Source organism: Bos indicus, chromosome 5, assembly GCF_029378745.1.
Source record: "Bos indicus isolate NIAB-ARS_2022 breed Sahiwal x Tharparkar chromosome 5, NIAB-ARS_B.indTharparkar_mat_pri_1.0, whole genome shotgun sequence".
Taxonomy (NCBI): Eukaryota; Metazoa; Chordata; class Mammalia; order Artiodactyla; family Bovidae; genus Bos; species Bos indicus.
The window spans coordinates 88,059,890-88,085,825 of record NC_091764.1 but is presented as its reverse complement, the minus strand read 5'-3'; the positions used below and the strand labels follow the sequence as shown (position 1 = coordinate 88,085,825).

General features: G+C 38.5%; 1 protein-coding gene across 1 annotated transcript; it reads right to left on the bottom strand.

Moving 5' to 3' along the window:
• Nucleotides 1-25,936, bottom strand: LOC109558555 (sulfotransferase 6B1-like). Its single transcript, XM_019959922.2, has 6 exons — nt 25,792-25,936; nt 23,918-24,102; nt 18,027-18,153; nt 7,816-7,910; nt 7,477-7,663; nt 1-119 (listed from the first exon to the last, which is right to left on the bottom strand). The coding sequence occupies exons 1-6, from the start codon at nt 25,934-25,936 to the stop codon at nt 1-3; spliced, it is 858 nt and encodes a 285-aa protein (XP_019815481.2).

Below are 25,936 nucleotides of genomic sequence, written 5' to 3'. Positions count from 1 at the left end.
TTAAGAGTAATCTCCAAAGTGTTTTGCTAGTTCACTATGCTTCATTTTCTCTGTGAATAGTTCATCAAATACTCGCTTCTGCTTTGAAGTGAAGTAGTTTATCCAATCACCCACTGCCCCTGAAAAAAATCAGAAAGAAATCAGACAAGAACCAATTTAAATGTATAGTATGTACAAAAGGAAGCTGTCAGATTTATAAGAAAATGTGAATAATTTTATCTCTTGCTGCTAAGATGGTGGGGAACTATTGTTCACTTGCTTATCTGTTGTTTCTAATTTCTTCAGTAATTGCATATTAATTTGTATAGCTTGAAAAATTATTTCTTGGAAAGGAAAATAAAAATATATAAATACCCTAGGTTTTACTATAGCAGGCAAAGAAGGATTTCACCTAAATTTAATACAACCAGAAAGCAAAGTGGACACAATGTTGCTTCATTTATTTTTCTACCTCCTCTGCAGTCCTAACAGGGCTGATAACATACTATAGGGGTGGTTCACTGGTCTCATTTTAGGAAATTTTCTTTTACAAAATTGGTTACAGAGAGTTAAAAACACAAATACCAAGTTACTTGTATGACACCCTTACTTTCAATATAAGGTGTCCTGAAATCGAAATAAGACATACAGGTCACATGGTCTTTCGGCCTCTCCTGATTGTTGGAGTCACCCTTAAAGCCTTGGCCACTGCATCAACCCCATAAGACTGCCCTTCTCACCTCCATCACACACACTATACCAAACCTCAATCCTTGACCTGGTGAATCACGGTCCTTTGTCACTTTGGCCCCAGGCTTCATCCCTGGGGTCTAGTCTAGGTGCACTGGAGCTCAAAATACATCATTGTATCCCTTCATTACAGACTGTCTTGGGCTTCCCAGGTGGTGCTATTGGTAAAGAACCTGCCTGCCAATGCAGGTGAGATAAGAGACATGGGTTTGATCCCTGGGTTGGGAAGATCCCCTGGAGGAAGGCATGGCAACCTACTCCAGTATTCTTGCCTGGAGAATCCCATGGATGGAGGAGCCTGGCAGGCTACAGTCCATAAGGCCGCACAGAGTCAAACACAACTGAAGCGACTTAGCATGCATGTACATTGACTGTCTTATATTATTCTCTATAATCTTTTCTCTCCAACTAGTTTATACACTCTGTCAAGTTAGGGACAGTAATGCATTGTTAGTACTGAGTCAGGTGCTGACCACATGGTGGGTGTTCAAAACCCATGGCTTGACTGAATGTCAGACAATGTCACCTACATCAAAGAAACAGGTAACAACCTAAGAAATTTTGGGTGTTTTGATTCCTGGTTCAGAAGATTGAGTTTATTTGGCAAAACCAATACAATATTGTAAAGTTTAAAAATAAAATAAAATTTAAAAAAAAGGAAAAGAAAAATAAAATAATGCAAAAAAAAAGTAAAGTGGAACTCTTCTGTTTGAAGGAGAAGAAAAAGGAAAGAGAGTCATATCAGAGATAGGAGATCCCAGAGTCAGGAAATGGTATTGCTTCTGAAATACATCATCAGTTGGGGCACAAAGTCAACTTCATGAGATCAAGGTGCCTGGCCCTTAGGAGAGCAGTGTTAATGCTATCAATTTACGTAATATTCTTTCATCCTTCTTGGCTCTCCTTTCTGGCTTCTTATATTAATTCACCTGAACCATTATTGTCTTTCTTTTTACATTTGACCTGACTTCTGTGTGCTTGGTTTCTGATTTATTCTTTTACTCTTTCTTCTACTTTTTTAAATAAAAAATATTTAAAGAATAATATATAGGTTTCAGAAAATACATACCTATAAGCAAAAGAAGATAAAAATCAAGAAAATACACCCAACTCACATGGCTGATAAATTGGTTAGCATGCATTCTTCTAGATGCTTTTCTTTGCAAACATACATAAGCGTATAAACTGCATTTAAAATCATACAATTATAACCTACTTTCCTCATTCTACTTTGACCATCTTCCAGTATTACTATTTGTACACCTACAATGAAAGTTATCCTGAGTAGAATAATACCATATGGGTTCCAATCTTGACTCTGCCAACTACTAGTGGTGTGATATTGGATAAGTTATTCAGATGCCTGGTGTCTCAATAAAATCACATGAACAGCATCCTAAAATCTGTTGCCAAGTTTTAGATAAATCAAATAACGTTCCTGGAATAGAATAAGTGCTCAGTAAACAGTGGCTATTCTTCATCTAGCATTTCTAGTTTTGGTGACTCCATCATAAACATGAATGTAACTTAATAGATTTAAATTATATATTAAGTGCCATTTAAGTGCATCCAAGGTTTTCATTGTTATAAGCAATATTGCAACATGCATCCTGTCCATGTACATTTCTATCCTCCTGTGATATTCCCCCTAAGTTTTAGTTTGTATGGGCCTTTGGACTTCTGACACTTATATGAACTATGCTGTACCCTTCCTTATCACCTTATCGCTGTGGCCACCATAGTAATTTTCTAGAATATCAGCTCCATTTCTGACTTCAAAGACAACTGCAGACACAAATTCCCCTCTGAAAAGTAAGGAATGGCTCTGTTCACCATGGAGTCTGAATCAATAACTTCAGTCATTTGGTTGAAATGATTATTTTTAAAGGATGGATTCCCTACTCACTCCCGCTCCATCCAGCCATTCAAGAAATGAAGTGAGTGGTCTCTATTGACCCATCCTTGTGTATAATTCCTCATATAATCCTAATTTACTAATTGGCTCTGAGGAGGACTAGTCTCAGAGAGGCTGTGTCCACTGTTACCTATTTTATATATATATATATAAAGGAAACGACTTTTAGGGAGAATTTAAAGGTGTTAGAATTACTGTTGCTAGTTAGAGGTATGTTGATATGGTTTCACCTGCTGATATTTGCTAGGGTCACTAGTTGGCAAGTCAGAGATTAACTCATTGGAGTAAAATTTCTCAAGGTTGCAGGATAAACCATGTCTTATGATTAGCAATATTTATACTGAGTATTGCTAATCAGATCTCAAAGGGCAAAGATAAAAGACGTCAACAGAAGTACTGGACTAAGGATCAGAACTTCCTCATTTTTCAGCATTCTCTACCATGGACCCTCCGAGTGCCTTCCTGTTTCTCTCTACTCTTTTCTTCATGCATCCCTTTCTATGTCTGTCTTCCCTTTATCATCTCTTCCTCTCCTTCTAACCCTTCTCCCCACCCTGCTTTGATATCTTTCCAATACTGTCCTCCATTCTTCCGCTTCTTAAGAGTGGTCTTTCGCTTCTGCTCCTCTTGTTTAATCTCTTATCTCTTTAACCTCCACCTCAATGTCGTTTTCATCTCCACTGCTATAGAAACTGCATTCTCAGAATTCACAAATGCTAAACAAACTGTCATGTTTGACCCTGGTTTTTCTTCCTACTAATTCTGGCAGATCTCTTTTCTTGGCTTGTCTTGGGCTGTTGATGTCAGGGTTCTTAGGATTTCCCACATCTACCCTTTCTTCACTAGTTCCTCCCACTCACCATGAACAATTTTACCTAATTCCACAGTCTGGTGATGGCTCCTAAACTGACTTCTCAGCTGAGCAGCACCCATCAGTGGCTCACTGCCACTATCCAAATTGTGACCCTCGATGTTTCTTACCTGCACTATTACAACAACCTCTTAATTGCACTTTCTGCTTCTGCTTTCACTCTATTCTAATCAATTTCAACTCTGGTTCTATTAATTTTCTAGCAAACAGGTCTGACTATGTCAGGTCCATTCTTAAAACAGCAAACAGACCTCACGGTGTCCATCAGAGATTTTACTCTCTGGCCATAATATTTCTCTCTCTCATTCTGCTTTATGTATCATCTATCACTTTAGAGTCCTTTGGACAGCAAGGAGGTCAAACCAGTCAATCTTAAAGGAAATCTACCCTGAACTTTCATTGGAAGGACTGATGCTGAAGCTGAAGCTCCAATACTTTTGCCACCTGATGCAAAGAGCCAACTCATTGGAAAAGACCCTGTTGCTGGGAAAGATTGAGGCAGGAGGAGAGGGGATGACAGAGGAAGAGATGGTTGGATGGCATCACTGACTCAATGGACATAAGTTGAGCAAACTCTGGGAGCAGATGGACAAGGGAGTCTGGGTACACGGGATCACAAAGAGTGAGACACCACTGAGCAACTGAACAACCACCACCACTTTAGCACATGGCACGACCTGATCCTTCTAGGAGATACCATCCAATTCCATCGTGGTTCTGAGGTTTTCTTCTTGCTGTTGGCTCTTGATGGAATGTATTTCCTCCTGGCATTTTCCCAGTAAAATCTTGCATATGCTATCAGTTTCAGATCTGATCTCTTCACCTATTTTGCTAGGCAAACACGCTCTCCTTTATCCATATAGATTCACATTTGCTCATATTTTACTAGTATAGTTGTCATTACCTTATATTACTATCTAGATTATGATCTACTGAATGACAGGTCTGTATTTTATTCAATTTTTGAAACCTATTCAATTAATAAACCTGATAGTTTATTAATAAATATTAGGTAAAAATTTTAGAAAATAGTTTATTAATAAATATTTGGTAAACATTCAAAAATAGTTTATTAGCAAATATTGGTAAATAAATATTCCTTTCTCCTAGCCCTCATTCTTGAAACTCTAAGGAAATTTTTAAATGAATGACCCAAGAGGACAAAAGTAACCTGTAAAGTTAAAACAATATCTGGTCTATCAACACATGAGTTGGCCAACATCCTGGAATGTGAAGTCAAGTGGGCCTTAGAAAGCATCACTACGAACAAAGCTAGTGGAGGTGATAGAATTCCAGTTGAACTATTTCAAATCCTAAAAGATGATGCTGTGAAAGTGCTGCACTCCATATGCCAGCAAATTTGGAAAACTCAGCAGTGTCCACAGGACTGGAAAATGTCAGTTTTCATTCCAATCCCAAAGAAAGGCAATGCCAAAGAATGCTCAAAGTACCACACAATTGTATTCATCTCACACACTAATAAAGTAATGCTCAAAATTCTCCAAGCCAGGCTTCAGCAATACGTGAACTGTGAACTTCCAGATGTTCAAGCTGGTTTTAGAAAAGGCAGAGGAACCAGAGATCAAATTGCCAACGTCCACTGGATCATGGAAAAAGCAAGAGAGTTCCAGAAGAACATCTATTTCTGTTTTAATGACTATGCCAAAGCCTTTGACTGTGTGGATCACAATGAACTGTGGAAAATTCTGAAAGAGATGGGAATACCAGACCACCTGACCTGCCTCTTAAGAAACCTGTATGTAGGTCAGGAAGCAACAGTCAGAACTGGACATGGAACAACAGACTGGTTCCAAATAGGAAAAGGAGTACACACACCAAGGCTATATATTGTCACCCTGCTTATTTAACTTATATGCAGAGTACATCATGAGAAATGCTGGGCTGGAAGAAGCACAAGCTGGAATCAAGATTTCCGGGAGAAATATCAATAACCTCCGATATGCAGATGACACCACCCTTATGGCAGAAAGTGAGGAGGAACTAAAAAGCCTCTTGATGACAGTTAAAGAGGAGAGTGAGAAAGTTGGCTTAAAGCTCAACATTCAGAAAACTAAGATCATGGCACGTGGTCCCATCACTTCATGGGAAATGGATGGGGAAACAGTGGAAACAGTGTCAGACTTTATTTTTTTGGCTCCCAAATCACTCCAGATGGTGATTGCAACCATGAAATTAAAAGACGCTTACTCCTTGGAAGGAAAGTTATGACCAACCTAGACAGCATATTAAAAAGCAGAGACATTACTTTGCCAACAAAGGTCTGTCTAGTCAAGGATATGGTTTTTCCAGTGGTCATGTATGGATGTGAGAGTTGGACTGTGAAGAAGGCTGAGCACGGAAGAATTGATGCTTTTGAACTGTGGTGTTGGAGAAGACTCTTGAGAGTCCCTTGGACTGCAAGGAGATCCAACCTGTCCATTCTAAAGGAGATCAGTCCTGGGTGTTCATTGGAAGGACTGATGCTAAAGCTGAAACTCCAATAGTTTGGCCACCTCATGCGAAGAGTTGACTCATTGGAAAAGACTCTGATGGTCGAGGGATTGAGGGTAGGAGGAGAAGGGGACGACAGAGGATGAGATGGTTGGATGGCATCACCGACTCGATGGACAAGAGTTTGAGTGAACTCCGGGAGTTGGTGATGGACAGGGAGCCCTGGCGTGCTGCAGTTCATGGGGTCACAAAGAGTCGGACACGGCTGAGGGATTGAACTGAACTAAACTGAACTGAACTGATAGGCTTGGTGGTAAAAAAATTTGCCTGCAGTTCAGGAGACCCAGTTTCAATCTCTGGGTCAGGATAATCCCCTGGAGAAGGAAATGGCAACCCACTCAGTAGTCGTGCCAGGGAAATCCCATGGACAGAGGAGCCTGGTGGGCTACAGTTCATGGGGTTGCAAAGAGTCAGATACGACTTTAGTGACTAAGCAACATACGCAGTTGAGGCAAAGAACAAATAAATGTGTGTGTTTTAGTAAGAAATCTGAGTACATATATGCAAAGAATTTTGTTTTTGTAAGTTATGAAAAATATGAAAAATGTTAAAACATTTTCCTCCCAGATCTGGATTAAAATACACAAGGATTTCAAAATAATTCTATATCCAGGTGTACCCAAACTGTTTCTAAGTAAAATGTTAGGAATTCGTGGAGGTTTATTTCCTTCTCTCTGTGTTTCTGGCTTCCCAGGTGGCTCAGTGGTAAAGAATCTACCTACCAATGCAGGATACATAAGAGATGAGGGTTCGACCCCTGGGTCAAGAAGATCCCCTGGAGCAGAAAATGGCAACCCACTCCAGAATTCTTGATGCAAAATTCCATGGAAAAGGAGCGTAGTGGGCTCCAGTCCATGGGGTCAACAAGAATCAGACACGACTGAGCACATGTGCCCTCTGTGCTTCCAGGCAGAGGAATATCCCCAGATAATGATCCCAGTTTTTCTCTCCACCTCTTCCTTACTTCTGCAGGGCAAGTTGATTGATTGGTGAGGTTGGAAAAATGCCCTGGTCACATCCATCAGCTCTTTTTTCTCTCCTAGAGAAATCACGTGTCAGGTACTGCTCTGTACCACACTCTGAGTGTCCTGTGCCAGCAGGGGTCAGGACTACATTGGAGTGGCTATGACTAAGTGAGCATGTTTGTAAAATTCAGGATCCATTATGAGCAGTCACACTAGGCAGACCTGAAGCACATTCTTCAAGTTACTTTATCACTTCCATCTGTTTGACACCTGCATCTATCTCTCAGTTGGTTCCTAACTGGGCCTGGGAATCTCAACATCTGGAAAGAATGTAACTCAAGAATTTTACTTGATAAACCTTTACTGAGGGATAACAAGGCACAATCTGCTGTGCAAGGTATGGGGTGAACAAAGGTGAAACGAGACATTAAAATGTAACTACTTCCAAATATAAATCCAGGCAAAGCATCTCATCTCTGACTTACCTTTCCTAAATACCAGGTTCCTGTTAGAAGTGAGGGCGCAGATGGTGTGATTTGGATCACAGTTTTCTTTGGCTGTGTTATTTTTCATTTCAGTGAATGATGTTTTCCAAACAATCTGATTAATCTCACTGTCGGTCATGTTTAAACCGAGGAAAGTAGCTATTTTCTTTATGTTTTTAGAAGGATCCTGAGCAAACAGCAAATAAATAAATATACACAAAGCATAACTCATCAAAATATCAAATTCATTCTTTGAAATCTGAAAATGGGGTTCATTGATTGATTTCCTGTTTTAATTTTACTTAAATTTTCATTGTTGAAATGGCAGAAAAGGCTTACTTTCTTCATCTCTTCATAGGATATAATTAAAATGTTCTTAACATTTTTGTGTTCTTCCCAGCTTAAAACATGATCAAACCAGGATCCATATACAACTAGAAGAAAAGTAAGTTGTTGTGTTAATATTAAATAACACATTTAATAAAAAGCTTTCATTACACATTATAACTTTGCATCCCTGGGTTCTTCCCACCTCGGTGAAGTAGTCAATATAAGGTACACACATACTAGACTCTGGAGTGAAAGAGTTTCCTTCAGAGAGCTCAGTTTCACCATTTTAACTATTAATAAATACACTATTGTGAAATGAAGCTGGGTGGTCACCTCTTTTAATTAGGCTGTGGTTTTTTTTCTTATTTCTAGTAAATATTTTTTTTCTTTTTTTTTAATTTTATTTTATTTTTAAACTTTACATAATTGTATTAGTTTTGCCAAATATCAAAATGAATCTGCCACAGGTATCATCAGAAGTGACAGCAGAACTAGAAAGATACATTTTTTCCCAAGAATTGTGTTCTGATACTTTGGATCTTGGGAGAAATAGGGGAAAAAATGAGAATTTATCATTTTCTTCCTGTAAAGTGACATGTGTTTCATAACGATAAATTCTTAATGCAAAAACTTTACAAACTTCCTCCGAAAATTCTATTCACAGTTCAAGGCTGAAAAATACAGTCTTAGGGATTTGTCTGTAATTGATATGCTCTCTTTATTGTTTTGTTAAATTGACAGCCTTAAAAATCTCTAAGGCTTGAAAGTAAAATATTATCACGCAAAATTACCTCTAAGTGATGATGACTGAAAACAAACAGTGAGCAACTTCTCACCACAGAAAAGTTGACTAGCTTGACAATCTAAAGCATAAAATATAGTCATTTAAAATACTACATATGGGACTTCCCTGGTGGTTCAGTAGTTAGGAATATGCCTTGCAATGCAGGGGGCAGGCGTTTGATCACTGGTTGGGGAACGAAGATTCCACATGCCTCAGAGCAACGAAGCCTGCACACCACTCCTACTGAACCCACACTCCACAAGTAGAGAGTTTGGGTGGGGCAATGTAAGATCCTGCATGATGACACAACAAAGATTCCATGTGCCTCAGCTAAACCTGATGCAGCCAAATAAATTAATAAATATTAAAAATAAGTGACTATGTGCTCAGTCATGTTCGAATCTTTGTAACCCCATGGACTGTAGCCCGCCAGGCTCCTGCTGTCCATGGACTATTTCAGGCAAGAATACTGGAGTGGATTGCTGTTTCTTACTCTAGGGGATCTTCCTGACCCAGGGATAGAACCCACATCTCTTGCGTCTCCTGCATTGGCAAGAAGATTCTTTACTACTAGCGCCACCAAATGAATATTTTAAAACAAATAAGTAGACAAAATACTACATATACATATTTCCATGCCTCTGATGAGATAAAATTCAGTTTTTATGACAAGACAAAAATTTTAACATACACTGCTTTCTCTGTCCATTCGGCTCTCCTCCCTTCCCTTTAGAATATATTGTGCATCTCCATTCAGCTGGCCTCCTTAAGGTGGTAACATTCCTTCTTAAACATATAAAGGGTCACAAATCCTTAGGAAACAATTTTCCCCCTTAATCTTGTAAGGGGTTATGATGGCTCATAACCCACCACTCACTTTGTACCTGTAGATCTGGATCATGTCAACTGTCAATAATACCTAATTTGACACATAATCCTTGGTTTCAAAACTGTGCTTTGACCTCTAAGGGGCAAAACAGTCATCAGAGCTTTCTGAAATAACTATCTCATGAGTGATAATCTTCAGGCTGGCTTGAATGAAAATTTCCACTTCTTAGATTGACTGTTGGTCAACATTTCATCAATATGCATGGTGTAACTGGCAGGACACCAGAAAGTACCTGGAATCTACCTGAACCTGTACTTGGTACCAGTGTGGACACACTGAGCCCCTCTGGCTTCTTGGTACAGCTCAGATGTTCTGGTGCATTCTCCTGCTATCCAGATCTCATTGCTTTTAAGTGATAATGCTAAAAATGTTATTGGAGTTGTTTTTTACTTCACTGAGACTTGGAATCTTAAGGCATACCAGTGCATTTTGGGGGAAGGGACCACAGAGGGCTTTGAGCAGGGAGCTCAAAGGAAAATGTAGGTGGCTGGGTTTTTGTTACATTTGACTTAAATTGAAAAAAATAAAAACAAACAAGGTGGTGATGTATGTTTTAAGCAAACCATTTGCTAGTAAAATGAGAGACAGAATTATTCAGCTCCAAAGAGCAAGGGAACCCCACTACAACCATTAAGTAAATATTACTCTTCCAGGGACACATGACAAAAAGATGGGTCATCTTGTAGATGGTGATTTTAGACTATTGAGGAGAAAACTGAGACACATATGAAAGTTGAATTGACCCACTTTGGAGAGCTAGACTCAGAAGCAGCATGCATCCAATCCATCACACTGTCCTCAGAAAATTGATCAGATCATATATCATAAATAAATTAGGGTGTCAAGCTGATAGCAGGAAATTGTGCCTCCAAGGCCAAATAGGTCCCAAAAGGACACCCACCTGTGGGGATACCAGCTGAATATATGTATGCTTGCAAGTGTTCATTTAATTGTGAATTAAAAGAAAACCTGCCCTGAAATGATCAAGATGGGGCTCTTTTTGTCATTCCAAAACTGAGTTTTGTGGGCACGACTAGGAAAAGCCTGTAGAACATCAGTTTTTACCATGTCAGTCAGTCTTCTGGATCCCTGCCTGCAAGGTTTACTTTCTCTTTTCTAAAAATTAAGTTAGCAGGGGGAAATGTAGAGTTAGGGCTAATTTCTTGGATCCTCTGAATTTTAAAGACTTAGAGAGCTCCTATCGTGTCCTTTGAATTGTAAAGACTTACTTTAAAGTTTGGAAGATCCCCTAGAGGACAGCATGACAATCCACTCCTGTATTCTTGCCTGGATAATCCCATAGTCTAGGATAATCCCCTGGACAGAGGAGCCTGGCAGTACATGGGCTTGCAAAAAGTCAGATATGACTGAAGCAGCTTAGCACAGAGAGCTCCCATCCTAAAATATCGCACCTATTTTAATTGGTATGCAGAAGTCCCCAAAGGATTCACAATTCCAAAATAGCTTCAATTTGAGATTCTTTATAAAGAGTTCTAGCAGAGTCACCTTAAAAGGACTTGTATGATCAATTACACTTATGTAAATAATCAGGCCAAGTTTATTAAAATAGACTTATTTTGCAAATAATTTAGTCTTAATTTGGCTATGTTTGGTAGAAATGAGGGTAATTACTTTAGTAGAGAGAAAAAATATCATGTTTAATGGGCCATTAATTTCTACTGTTGTTGTCATTAGGTTTTTTGTATTTACTACCTAAGATTTACTTCTCAGATGGCTCCTTCTTGCTATATTACCATAAAGATTGTTTCTGAAACTTACTATCACAGTAATCCATTTTAGGATGAAGAACAGATGCCCCATGACCTGTAACTGGGACATTATGCATACTGGAAAAGTCAGGTAAAGGAACATTGATAGTCATAATGGAAGGGACCCAATCAGCCCTCCTCTCCTGAAAGAACTGCAGATCCTATTTCTGACACCTGCAAGCATGCTGGCATTAAAGCATTGATCAGCTTTCCAATGGTATGACCATTTGGCTGTGATACTCTTTCTTTCACTTGGAAGGGAAGATATCATTAATCACATAGAGGCTTTAATGAAATTTACTCAGCAAGCTCTGAATGATAGTAATCAAGCCATTAGCTTGCTCAGTTTGGAAGTTTCCATGATGAGAAAAGTGGCCCTACAGGATTGAATGGTCCTGGATATTCTAACTCCTTCTCAGAGAGAAATGTGCTATAATACTGAATATTGGGTTTTTATAACCTGATGAGTCTTCTAATGTAACTTGTCTTATGACACCTGAAGAATCAATTTTCCCGTATAAAAGATCCTTTTCCTGATCCAAGGAAAATACTAGGAAAATGGTACGGTCTAGGAGGGTTTTGGCTTCAGTCTTTACTAATGACATTGTTACTCCTATTGGCAATTTTGACTACTGTTTGTGTAACTTATAAAGTTATCATCAACTCATATGAAGTTAATAATATCTAAACAACTTGTAATTGTTTTTCATATCTACAGCTCTTTAAAAAGTAATGAACATACACATGGATGCACACGCAAGGCAAAAATTGGCATTCAGTACTATGGACAACTGGGAATTGACTATTACCCTTTGCCATTTATCTTACAAGTACAACCTCCTAAAAGGAAAAACAGAATCAGGCTATTAAGATTTGATATCAAGGGACACAGTGGACTCAGGCTAGGTGAGCAACTACCCTGGCATCAAGGGACCAAATATTTGATCACCTAATGCTTTCTATCAAAAAATTAATGGTCAAGACTCACAGACTCAGAGAATGAACTTATGGTTGTCAAGGGGAAGGGATAGTTAGGGAACTTGAGATGGTCCTGTATACACTGCTATGTTTAAAATGGATAACCAGCAAGGACCTACCATATAATACATGGAACTCTGGTCTATGTTATGTGGCAGCCCGGATATGAGGGGATTTGGGGGAGAATGGATACATGTATATGTATGGCTGAATCCTCTCACGGTTCACTTCAAACTATCATAACATTGATTGGCTATATTACAAAATTTAGCAATACAAAGTTTAAAAGTTCAAAGAAAAGAAAAAGATACATGTTCAGAGAATAGCCATAAAAAAATAATGATCAAAAGCAGGACATTGGTGAAATAAAGCTCATGTTTTATGGTAAGACAAGAAAACTTTAAACATCAAAGTTTGCCTGTTTGGGCTTTCTCTCTCCCATTTAGAGGATATTGTGCCTCTGTATTAACCAGACATCCTTAGGAGACAATGTTCCTTCTTAATCTTGTACGAAATCATAATGATTCAAGACTCACTTTGTACATGTACATCTGGACCATGTAAACTTTCTATTACACATCATTTGACATATGATCCCTTGTCTCAGTATATAACTGTGCTTTGACCTCGAGCAAGTGGAACGAGGAAGTCCTCAGAGCTTTCTGAAAGTCTGTCTCCTCGGTTTTAATCCTTGGGTTGACTTAAGTAAAATTTTCCATTTTTTCATAGGTAGAGTATTGATTAATTTTGTCAACATCTCCTTATCATCCAAAGATTTAATACTAGCTCAGTCTTGGCTTCCCCAGTGGCTCAGTAGGTAAAGAATCTACCTGCAATGCAGGATACACAGGAGATGTGGGTTTGATCCCTGGGTTGGGAAGATTCCCTGGAGGAGGAAATGGCAATCCGTTTCAGTATTCTTCCCTGAAAAATCCCATGGACAGAGGATCCTAGTGGGCTATATAGTCCATGGGGTCACAGAGAGTCAGACATGACTGAATGACTAAGCACGCACAATGCCTCAATCCTAAAAGAGCTATATTACTAACAATTTCCTGAAGATTTGCTGACTGCTAATTCATTTAATCGGAGAAGGCAATGGCACCCCACTCCAGTACTCTTGCCTGGAAAATCCCATGGATGGAGGAGCCTGGTAGGCTGCAGTCCATGGGGTCACTAAGAGTCAGACATGACTGAGTGACTTCACTTTCACTTTTCACTTTCATGCATTGGAGAAGGAAATGGCAACCCACTCCAGTGTTCTTGCCTGGAGAATCCCAGGGATGGGGGAGCCTGGTGGCTGCCATCTACGGGGTCACACAGAGTCAGACACGACTGAAGTGACTTAGCAGCAATTCATTTAATCAACATTTATTAAGCTACTAGTGTCTGCCAGACATTGTGATATACATTTAGAACATTAAATCTCTGATTAAATTGAAGTACAACAAACTCTAAGCTAACTGCAATTTTTCATAGCTTCAGCTCATGAGGAAGCAAAGGGAAAAAAAATACACTATAATCTATTTTTAAAACAAGAATTTCCAAGACTACAGTGGTATCATTAGAGTATCAGCCCAATTTTCTACTCCATGGACCCTGAAGACTGTGTAATAATAATGGTGCTAAGAAGAGCTTCCCTGATAAAATCTTCAGTTATTAGCAATCTCATTGCTATTTCAGTGACTTACATAATACTTTATCTTACATAATACTTTATCTTAGAATTACCCAAATTACCATATCAGTGATAATAGTTTATCTTCTAAGAATGGCCAACCTTTTCCTAGGCACAAAACACATGTAGGAGGAAGATCGATTTTTCTCTCAAACTTAGGAAGTCCCTGGAATCTTAAATTATGCTTACAGATTCAATCTGCCTCACCCCTCTCTCCAGCAGCTACAGAGCAGCCCTGGTGATTAATGTCACCTCCTAGAGTTGCTAGGGCTTCCCAGGTGGTTCAGAGGTAAACAATCTGCCTGCCAATGCAGGAGACATGGATTCAATCCCTGGGTCAGTAAGATCCCATGGAGAAGGAAATGGCAACCCACTCCAGTATTCTTGCCTGGGGAACGCCATGGACAGAGGAGCCTGGCAGGCTTCAGTCCAGGGGGTCGCAAAAAGTCAGACACAACTTAGTGACTAAACAACAACAGAGTTGTTGAGGCTATGAAAGCTCCCAATACCGTCAGGAGAGCCTATACTTCTATTACCAAGAAGCTGAGAAGGGACACAGACCCAGCATCATAACCCAGTGATTAGGTGTAATTGACCTTGTCCATTATGGTTTTTCTGTAGGAAGCATATTCCAACATGCCCCAAATAGATTTAAGAATCAACTTTGCATAATGGCCTGATCATAATTTGAGAGCCAGCTATTCTACTATTGACTAATTAATTCATTCTCTACCTTGTTCCAAAAGGATGTAAGCCAGCCAAAAGAATCTAAAGAAATTGGCTGCCTGTGGCATTGTTACTAGTATAGGAAATTACAGTTTTAGTTTATATTTTAATCAGAATCTTCATTGTCTAGGTCATTAGTAGACCTCTGGCTTTAAAGAAAATACAGTTTCCAAAACACATTTGAAATCTTCCTTAATGGGAAATGTTTTTCTGCACATTCTTCAAGTAATATAGAATTATTCTCTCTTTTCCTGGCCTTAATATATGCCAGGATGGCCCTTCTGCTACCCAAAATTACTCTTCTAAAATGCTCCCGAATAGAAGTTGCTCTTTCTCAACCAATCCAAGTGTCTTCGGGTCTGGAGAATGAGCCAAAAACCTCACTGCTTCCTACCAACTTCTAGAACTTCTCTCTCCTAAAGAATCCAAGATCCTTTGGAACTCATGGTTTTTAATATACTACTCTTTCCATCCTTGTCTCAGTCAGAAATCAACCTTCCAGTCTCTCTCCTACAGTTACTGAAGATTCTGATTTTAGAGCAAAACCTTAATGGGTAGCTTTTACAATCCCATACTCTGACCTTTTTTTTCCCCCTTCATTTTCTTGCTTTTATTTATCCCCTCAGCAATCGATTTGCCAATACCTCCAACTTTTTTGCCCCCTTACTGTTTATTTCAATCATCAAAAAACACCCAGTGTTTAAATGAAGCAATTCCTCTTCTTTTCTTGTCTCTTTGCTGTTGAGTTCTGCTGGAAAATTTACACAACTCTGTTTATAGCAGTGCAAATTCATTTTTCCAGCCTTAAAGGCCCCAAGTTTGCCCAGCAAAACTATTTGTTCTGCATTAACACATTCTCTTATTCTTCACCTCAGCTATTTCAAACCTCCCACATTTCCTGCAAACCTTGTACCCCACTCTTATATCTTGTTATAATGAGGCTCCTGGTTACTAGTTTCTAGAAAGCACTCTGATGACAGATAACTGTGGAAAATGAAACTTGCCTAGATGAAGTAGCATAGGAAATATAAAGTTCTAATATAAAACTGGAGAAGGGGAAACTGTAGGGGAAAAAAGTAAAGTACTAATATTGCATTGAGATATTAATCTGTCGGGATATTGCCAGAACACAATGTATAGTTATTATGTAATTTGAAAACCTAAAGTGTATATATAAACTGAAAGAGAAAATTTAATGATTAGACAAATGTGTAGTTATGTATATCTCCACTATCCTATCTGCTCATATCATGTGTATTTATATTTATGGTTTGGAGTTGGGTCCAGGGTATTTTGATGCCTCAGCTATAAATTAATCTTTCTAGGTAAATATCTACTTGTAACGTTTCCACCCTAATGTGAAACTATGTGAATCTTCGTGTGTTTAAATGTCTACGTCTAATAGAATAAGTGAATAGATGTCTACAACAAACTTTAGCTTCTAAATAATTCTACAAAGTAGATAATTTTAAAAATCCTATTCTATGTTAGGAGTCTGAACCTCAGAACAGCTAAGCTAGTTGTGCAAAGTTACATATGGAATAAAATATAGTCAGGATTGATCCCAGTTCTACTGTCTCCATAGCTTGTTTTTTCTACTACATCATGTCATTTGCAAGAGAAATAACCCTCTCCTCAAAAAGTGACTGAAGAACATCCCTGAAACACAGTCACATACATATAACCACTGCAGAATGATAGTGATGTCGCCAAATGAGCACTCATGTAATGGTGACAGACGTGGTGAACCGCAGTCTATAAAGTTGGAGATGAACATAGCTTTCTTTTCTTAAAGAAATGCAGACTCAAGATCTGTTTTTCAAAAATAATTTGCGTATTTAAACTCTGCTTATTCCAAAAATGGAATTGAGGCAGAATGAGGCATGCTAACCATCTTCAAATATTTAGAGGGCTATCAGGTGGAAGATGAATTAATGATCAGAGGGATAGTTTTTGTTTTTTTCTTTCTTTTTTTCCAGATGAGTTACGACACAGTGGTCAGAGCAAAGAGTTTTGGATTTGACGCTTGACTTAAGTATCAGCTCTCCTCCTTATTATTTATGGATGTATGGGAAAGGTATTTGGCCTACCAAAGTCTTCATTCTCCTTACCTGTAAAGTGAGGGTAACACTCACTTTTCATGTTTTCTAGTGAGGACGAAATGAGATTGTGTTTGCAGAGTACCTAACCAAGTGTCTGTGTCACACGATATGTGCACAATCTGTATCACATGGGAAGATTTTTAAAAACATCTTAGCAATACCAATATTGAAGGTGTTGCTTTGGAGTACTAGTAAGGGGTATGAACTTGTCAAGGTTAAGAAATTCAAACTTAGCCTCTACAGTTTTGGGGGGTGTTGTAAATGGGGGTGTTGTAAAGGTGCTTCAAACATCAGGTGGGTGTTTAAACCAGGTGACCTTTACTATACCTGTCATTTCTGAAATTTGTGCCAATAGATAGGGAACAAAATATAAAGAGGAGTTGAAACAGTGTGAGCATAGATGTTCTTCCATAGCAATTATCACAAAACAAAATATTAAACCTTGTTGCTGGTGAGTTTTCTATGTCCTCATGTTAAGGTTACTGTTGCTGTGGCCTCTCTTAAATTAACAAGCAAAAGCTTGACAATTTGCAAGTAAAATAGTGAAATCAGTAATTAAGCCAAGTGAGAGATAAGATCCTCAGGGAATATACCATTTCTAAATTGTGTCTCTTCTGGATTCTTCATCTTCTTACTATATTATTTTTGTTTAATCAAAGCCCTGGGAATTTAAAAGAGTGTTTTTTTAAGTGCTCCAGACACCACTGAGTCAGGGAAAAAAGAATAAATCCAAGGGTCAGGCATGGTGGCAGGCCCAGCATGTGCTGTGCAGCTCAACAAGTAATGTATCACTGAGGTGTTTTCAGAATAAATTACTTTCTTCCAAGTGTCAAGACGTCAAATTCTTTCACATGTGTTATATCTGGGGGGTTGGGAGTATGTGTGGGTACTGTGTGACATGATTTATTTTCCATGCAGGTATATATAAGGCATGTTTCAAGTTACCTGTCTAGGTTTCAGCTGTAAATCACTGTACTTCAATCAGTGAATAATTACTTCAGGGAACAGACTGAGGGTATATGAAAATAATGTTTGATCAGAATTAATTTCTGTTTCTGAAGACATGAAAACCAGCTAATAAGTTATCGCTAATATGTTCCACCCCTTGGTGATAAGAAAAACTATGAAGAAACAAAGTGAGAAAGAATTTGCATAGAAGAAGCAAAAGAATAATCTATTAAAAAATATTTCTGAAAGTAGGCTGCTAGGGTTCACCTGAACTTTTGGAAAATGTTTTCATCTTGAGTGAAGATATTCCCTGTGTATTATGAATAAAAATCACTGTTATACTTACCATCTCCTTTTAGGAACAGCTCAAAAAATTCATGCCAGGTTTCAATGCTAGGGAGATTAGGGTTATCCCTGTAGTAGTGGTAGAATGAAACAGCTATATCTTTTGGATTCCTAATAATGTAGATAATCTGTTAAAAAAAAATCAATTTATTTTTGTATGGAAGTAGCCCCAAGACAAAACATTTCCTAAGAGAAAGTAGCAGCCACACTTACCTGTGCAAGTCACAACTTTTTGGTAGCTTCAGCTGATTATTAAATACAGACTTAGATACCTGAGTGTCTCAAAACTGAAGGTGCATAAAAATCATCAGGGGATCTTGTTAAAATGCAGATTCTCACTCAGAAGTTCCAGGATGAGACCTGCATTGTGCATTTGTAGCAAGCTCCCAGGAGATGTTGATGCTGCTGGCCCACTGACCAGACTTTTTGAATTTATGTGCTAAAATTTGGTCCTATCTTTTCAGGGGTAGACTTGAGAAAGTCCTCCTCAGATGAAGGACAAGATTAATATTGTAATGTCGATGTATGACAAAATATGATTTACATACAAGAAGATTTCTTACAAATTATCCATATTTATAGAAAGAATAATGTTCTGGAATTTCTTTTTCTACAATTTAATCAGCTAAAGAGTAAGGAGTCTGAGATACCTTGCCAATTTATACAAATACTGCAACTGCAATTTAATTTGATTCAATAAATATTTATTTAATACCTATTGTATGTCTGGGCTCAGCTGGTGAAGGATCCGCCTACAATGCGGGAGACTTGGGTTTGATTCCTGGGTTGGGAAGATCCCCTGGAGAAGGGAACGGCTACCCACTCTAGTATTCTGGCCTGGAGAATTCCATAGACTGTATAGTCCATAGGGTCACAAAGAGTTGGACATGACTGAGCAACTTTCACTACTGTATGTCAACTAGTGTGCAAAAACGTTCCAGAGCCAAGGAATAGAATAATGAGCAAGACAGAAATGATTCCCACCCTCTCAAAACTTGCAGTCAAGTGATGTGTGTGTGTGTATGTGTGTGTGGTACACACACTAGGTCATGTCTGACTCTTTGTGACCCCATGGACTGTAGCCCGCCAGGCTCTTCTGTCCACAGAATTTTCCAAGCAAGAATACTTGGGAGTGGGTTGCCATTTCCTCCTCTAGGGGATCTTCCTGACCCAGTCAAGTGAGGGAAACAGATAATTAAATCCACTTTTGACAGTGCAGTGTTATGAGGTTTACAATAGTGAAATACAAAGAACGATAGGAGCATATAAAAACCTCTGGAAGCCAATGTGAGAAGCCTGGCGGTAATAGGACTGTCCCAGTCAAGGTCACCATTGCATGAGTACCAGATATTCTAACTTGCTTTTTAATTGAATATCAGGAAGGACATATTTGACTTAGATAAGGAAGTGTTTACTGAGTCATTTTTTATACATAACTATCTTTCCCTACTGTGTTCATAGTCCAGATATTGTGACCCTCATTAACAGCACCTGCTCCTCTTTACTTGAAAGATACACAAAGACCACGACACGCAGGAATGAAGAGCCACCTTTACCCCCACAGTTATCTTCTCTTTGTCCCAAGAGATAATCATGGAAGAACACAACAACTCGGGCTTCCTCTAACTGCACAGGCTTCCTGGGCAGATTCATAGAACCTCAAGGCCCAGACACCACAGTTTAAAAATCCACCACTTTAGCAAGAAGGAATAAATGGCAGAATTTTAAGCCTTAGACATCCAGTTGGAGACTTTATGTTTTGATAAGCAGAATAATTTTTTAGGGACTTTGAAGAACTCTTCCTTAAAGTTACAAGTCAGCATGATCTAGTGGGAGGGACAGTGCAACCCATTAACACATATTTTACCAAAAAAGGTTAAAAGAAGGTGTTCATGTACAATGAAGAATGTTAAATAGATAGTGCGGTGCGTATACAAATACGAAATCACTATGTCATACATTTGAAACTAACATACTGTTATATGTCAATTACACTCAATAAACACACACACACATTATGAATGTCTCCTAAGAAATTATAAAAATTATTAGGGGGAGGTGAAGAAATATGAACTGAAGGTAGAATAGTACTCTGGAGAAAAAATTAAATATTAACTGAATATTTTTAAAATTAAATTTCCTTAAAAATTAAAAATTTATTAAAAAAATTAAATATTAACTAAATATCATGTGACACAGTGGTAAAAAACTTGCCTGCCAATGCAGGAGACACAAGAGATGCAGGTTCAATCCTTGGTCCGACAAGATCTGTGGAGAAGGAAATGGCAACCCACTCCGGTATTCTTGCCTGGAGAATTCCATGGACAGATGAGCCCTGGTGGGCTACAATCCATGGGGTTGCAAAGAGTCAGATACAACTGAGCACATACACAGCATGAAATGGGCTGAAAATACAAATTTCATGTAAGAAAGTTTGGAAACATTCAAAAGGAGAGTCAAATGTTAGGAAGAAAATATAGGAGGCCAAGTAGGGTTGAGAGCTGATAGAGAACAATGGGAGGAGGAACTTACTATCTGTCCAGCACTACAGGGGTAGTTAAGGCTTGCCCATCCTCCAAGCTCTTGGGGCTCAGTCAACAGCAACAGAAGACAGGTCATTGCTTGGTATTCCAGGGACAACCGGACAGTCTCAGTCCCCATTAAAGGGTGGCAAAGAAAGGATCATACCTTCAGGCTGTAGTGTTACTGTGGTGGTTTTAAATACACTCAGCTATAATCCTGGAGAAGGGCATGGCAACCCACTCCAATATTCTTGCCTGGAGAATCCCATGGACAGAGGAGCTTGGCAGGCCACTGTCCATGGGGTGCAAACAGTCAGACACGTCTTAAGCGACTGAGCATGCACACACACACACACACACCCCTTTTCTGAGTTTTGGCTTCTTTGCTTACAAAGGAAAAATAGCTACTCTTGTCACTGTTGTAACGTTTATAAAGCACAACTTAATCTCTGGTGACATTTGTTATCAATGCTATTGCGTGGAAAAGAAATGCAAAAAAGCAAAATGGCTGTCTGAGGAGGCCTTACAAATAGCTGTGAAGAGAAGAGAAGCAAAAAGCAAAGGAGAAAAGGAAAGATATACCCATTTGAATGCAGAGTTCCAAAGAATAGCAAGGAGAGATAAGAAAGCCTTCCTCAGAGATCAATGCAAAGAAATAGAGGAAAACAACAGAATGGGAAAGACTAGAGATCTCTTCAAGAAAATTAGAGATACCAAGGGAACATTTCATGCAAAGATGGGCTCGATAAAGGACAGAAATGGTATGGACTTAACAGAAGCATAAGATATTAAGAAAAGGTGGCAAGAATACAGAGAAGAACTGCACAAAAAAAAGATCTTCACGACTCAGATAATCACGATGGTGTGATCACTGACCTAGAGCCAGACATCCTGGAATGTGAAGTCAAATGGGCCTTAGGAAGCATTACTACAAACAAAGCTAGTGGAGGTGATGGAATTCCAGTTGAACTATTTCAAATCCTGAAAGATGATGCTGTGAAAGTGCTGCACTCAATATACCAGCAAATTTGGAAAATTCAGCAGTGGCCACAGGCCTGGCAAAGGCCAGCTTTCATTCCAATCCCAAAGAAAGGCAATGCCAAAGAATGCTCAAACTACCACACAATTGCACTCATCTCACACGCTAGTAAAGTAATGCTCAAAATTCTCCAAGCCAGGCTTCAGCAGTATGTGAACCGTGAACTTCCAGATGTTCAAGCTGGTTTTAGAAAAGGCAGAGGAACCAGAGATCAAATTGCCAACATCTGCTGGATCATGGAAAAAGCAAAAGAGTTCCAGAAAAACATCTATTTCTGCTTTATGGACTATGCCAAAGCCTTTGACTGTGTGGATCATAATAAACTGTGGCAGATTCTTCAAGAGATGGGAATACCAGACCACCTGACCTGCCTCTTAAAAAATCTATATTCAGGTCAGGAAGCAACAGTTAGAACTTGACATGGAAGAACAGCCTGGTTCCAAATAGAAAAAGGAGTACGTCAAGGCTGTATATTGTCACCCTGCTCATTTAACTTCTATGCAGAGTACATCATGAGAAACACTGGGCTGAAAGAAGCACAAGCTGGAATCAAGATTGCCGGGAGAAATATCAATAACCTCAGAAATGCGGATAACACCACCCTTATGGCAGAAAGTGAAGAGGAACTAAAAAGCCTCTTGATGAAAGTGAAAGAGGAGAGTGAAAAAGTTGGCTTAAAGCTCAACATTCAGAAAACGAAGATCATGGCATGTGGTCCCATCACTTCATGGGAAATAGATGGGGAAACAGTGGAAACAGTGTCAGACTTTATTTTTTTGGGCTCTAAAATCACTGCAGATGGTGACTGCAGCCATGAAATTAAAAGCTCTTATTTCTTGGAAAGAAAGTTATGACCAACCTAGATAGCATATTGAAAAGCAGAGATATTACTTTGCCAACAAAGGTCCATCTAGTCAAGGCTATGGTTTTTCCAGTGGTCATGTATGGATGTGAGAGTTGGACTGTGAAGAAAGGTGAGCACCAAAGAATTGATGCTTTTGAACTGTGATGTTGGAGAAGACTCTTGAGAGTCCCTTGGACTGCAAGGAGATCCAACCAGTCCATCCTAAAGGAGATCAGTCCTGGGTGTTCATTGGAAGGACTGATGCTGAAGCTGAAACTCCAATAGTTTGGCCACCTCATGTGAAGAGTTGACTCATTGGAAAAGACCCTGATGCTGGGAGGGATTGGGGGCAGGAGGAGAAGGGGACGACAGAGGATGAGATGGCTGGATGGCATCACCGACTCGATGGACATGAGTTTGAGTGAACTCCGGGAGTTGGTGATGGACAGGGAGGCCTGGTGTGCTGTGATTCATGGGGTCGCAAAGAGTCCGACACGACTGAGCGATTGAACTGAATTGAACTGAAGGGTTGTTAAGTGTACCAGACTCCTTTTCTGTCCAAATCTCTCTCTCTTAGGTAGTCTATTTGAAATGAAAATGTTCAGTTGAGTCAAATTGTAATCAACTTAGTATACTTTCACATTTTCTGATAGATTTGCTTGGGATAAGCACAAACTCCATGGCATTTACCTCTCCTCGTGTTACTTTTACTTGAACTGAAGAGTAGATGGTATACATGGAGACATTGTAGTCATAGCGTTGTAATCTTTGGAAGACCTGCTTTGATGTATGCACACTTGGCAGGTTCATTTATTTTTAAGAACATGACTGACATGGTTTAAAAGGCATCATTACTGGGATATTGTTTACACTGGACACATGTGTCTTGCCTTCGCTTTACCAATTTTATCCTCTTTTTTCCTTATCCTGCATTCTCCATGAAAACAAATTTTAATAAGAAGTACATAAAAATAGAAAGAAAACTTTTAAAATTAGAAGTAACTTTTAAAATCATAATGTGAGGACTTTAAAAATGGCTTGAAATAACTATTCTTCAGTGTTTTACATTACATTTTACTTTTTATTCTTTCCCATATAATCTTTTGCAAAAATGAGAGATAAAATAATTAAAATAATATTATTAAAGCAGTTTTTCTCTCTCTGGACATCAATATTTAAAGAAAATGACTCAAACGAGATTCAGAATAGAATAAGACATCATCTAGCATAATTACAGTTGACATACTAATGTCATACTGAGATTTTTATGAGCCAGATACTGTGGTAATACCTATATACTCATTTTCTTGTTTAATGTTCATCACACTACGTGAGATGCATACTATTATCCTTGCATTAAGTGAGGACACCCAAACTCAGAGAACATCAGCAGTTTTCAAAGGTCACACAGCTTGAAAGTAACACAGCAAGAATCCAAGTTCAGTTTTGTGTACCCCTGAGCCTCTGTCCTTAACCATTGAACTTACCTTGCATTGTTTCTGTTTAACATTCATTGGTAGCATGCTGTAGCTCAAATGTGTTGGAATAACTCTCCTCTCACAGTACGTTTTTAGTTCTTCGAATTTAGAAATGTCTCCCAATTCAATAGGAGGTGTTAGGGTAATTCTAGCATTGGGAATGTTCTCAATGACTTTTGCAATCCAGTGAGTGCCTTCATAAGAAAATAAAATGAAATGCATTTTTAATCAAATGATACTCAAAATGAATACAGAAAATGAACATGAGGTTATAAAAGCAATGACTACATTAGTTTTATTATAAATAGTTATCACCTCGACACACAGATAAACCTGTTGGAGCATTCGAGATGTTAGTTCCCTTTACAGGAAGAATCACATTTTAAAGATCGTGAAGAGTGATGAAAACTGTATATGCTGTTTCCTCGGCCTGAAATACTCTTCCACGTTACCACTCACTTCTAGCATCTTCTCCAATTCACAAACACACAGATCTTTTCATTCATGATTCCTGCTGGTGCTGCAAGCTCATGCATCTTGCTCTTCTAAAAACTGCCTTCTGAGTCCCCAGTTCCCTCTTCTAATTGCTCACCCTCTCTGTCTCTCGGAAGCAGCACATCAAAATGAAGTTGTATTCATGTCTATCTCCCCAGCTCCCTGCTGAATACAGACATGGAATCTTGTTTTTGTCTGCATGCAAATACAGAGCAGTTGTGCAAACAAAGCATTTGAACAATGAACAAATGCTATATCCAAACATCAAGGAGATGCAAATTTACTACCATGAAGTCTGGAAGAGATACCACTTTATCTTACCGAAAGCAAATGAGGATATGCTCCAGTGGTGTAGACTATAGAGAACTGGAGCAGAGAAGTAAAAGTTTGGGTGGGGAGGATGTTTTGCTAATTTGAAAGCAATGTTCCAAATTGGTTTAATTGAGGCTTAGTTTCCATTTATCTCATAATTCCAGTTAGATACAAGATGAACAAACTTATAGTTGAATAAATATTTAAACAGTGCTCTAACATTATGTTTTACATTTAAGACTACTTTAGATTATGATGTTAATAGTCTTAAATATGTATAACCGTCATATAAATGTAACTGTATAGTAATGATATTTGCATTATTTTAATTAAATATACTGATTTATTCTGATAAGCAGAGAGAATACACAGTTTTGTGCTGCTGAAGGGGACCTCCTGGCAGCTAATGGAAAATTTATAGGCAACAATAAGTCCAGGGACTTCCCTCGTGGTCCAGTGGTTAAGACTCCAGGCCCCCAATGTAAGGGGCCCAAATTCCATCTGGAGATCTAGCTCCCTCATGCTACAACTCGATCTAGCATCTGGGAACTAGATCCCTCATGCTGCAACTAAAAATATCCCCCATGCAGCAACTAAGATCCAGTGCAGCCAAATACATATTTAAAAAATATGTCTAGTGGAAGCCTTATATATAGTTGTTTGTATATGGTATAAATTAGCCACTTGTTCTTATCAGCCCATAAGAAAACAATTATTTATTTACAGGTCAATCACTAAGTACAAATTGAACAAAAACTATTTATCACTATGCCTGTCTTAAAGTACGAAGAGAAATTTATAATGTTACAGATATTATGCTTATTATATATTAATATCTGTATGTCTTTGTGAATAAAGTCAAAACAAAAGTGTAAAGCTGTAATTTCTCCAGTCGAATTTTCTCAAAGCACATTTTCTTGACTTTCTAATATCAAATTTTTTCATGAAAATAAGCATTTAAGATACTTTAATTTCCAGCGGAAAAATTCTGAAAAGTAAATGTTTAAAAAAACTTATTACATGCATTATCATTCTTGTATATCTACATTTTAAAGATACATTGAAATAAACTTTACCAGATTTTGGATAGGAAACCAGGAACACATCATCCTCTCTTGCCTCAAAAGAATCCAGGGAATTTAGAAGTTCTTCTGAAGACATGGTAGAAAAGATGACTCCCTTGAACTTATGAAGAACACTTGACTGGCTCTTGGATGACAT

Bases quoted from the DNA above. Each gene is read 5' to 3' on its own strand.
- LOC109558555 (XM_019959922.2), bottom strand. From the start codon at position 25,936: ATGTCATCCAAGAGCCAGTCAAGTGTTCTTCATAAGTTCAAGGGAGTC. The intron at 7,664-7,815 runs GTAAGCCTTTTC...CTGTTTGCTCAG, and splicing joins CCTATGAAGAGATGAAGAAA to GATCCTTCTAAAAACATAAA. The intron at 120-7,476 runs GTAAGTCAGAGA...GATTTTTTTCAG, and splicing joins GAACCTGGTATTTAGGAAAG to GGGCAGTGGGTGATTGGATA.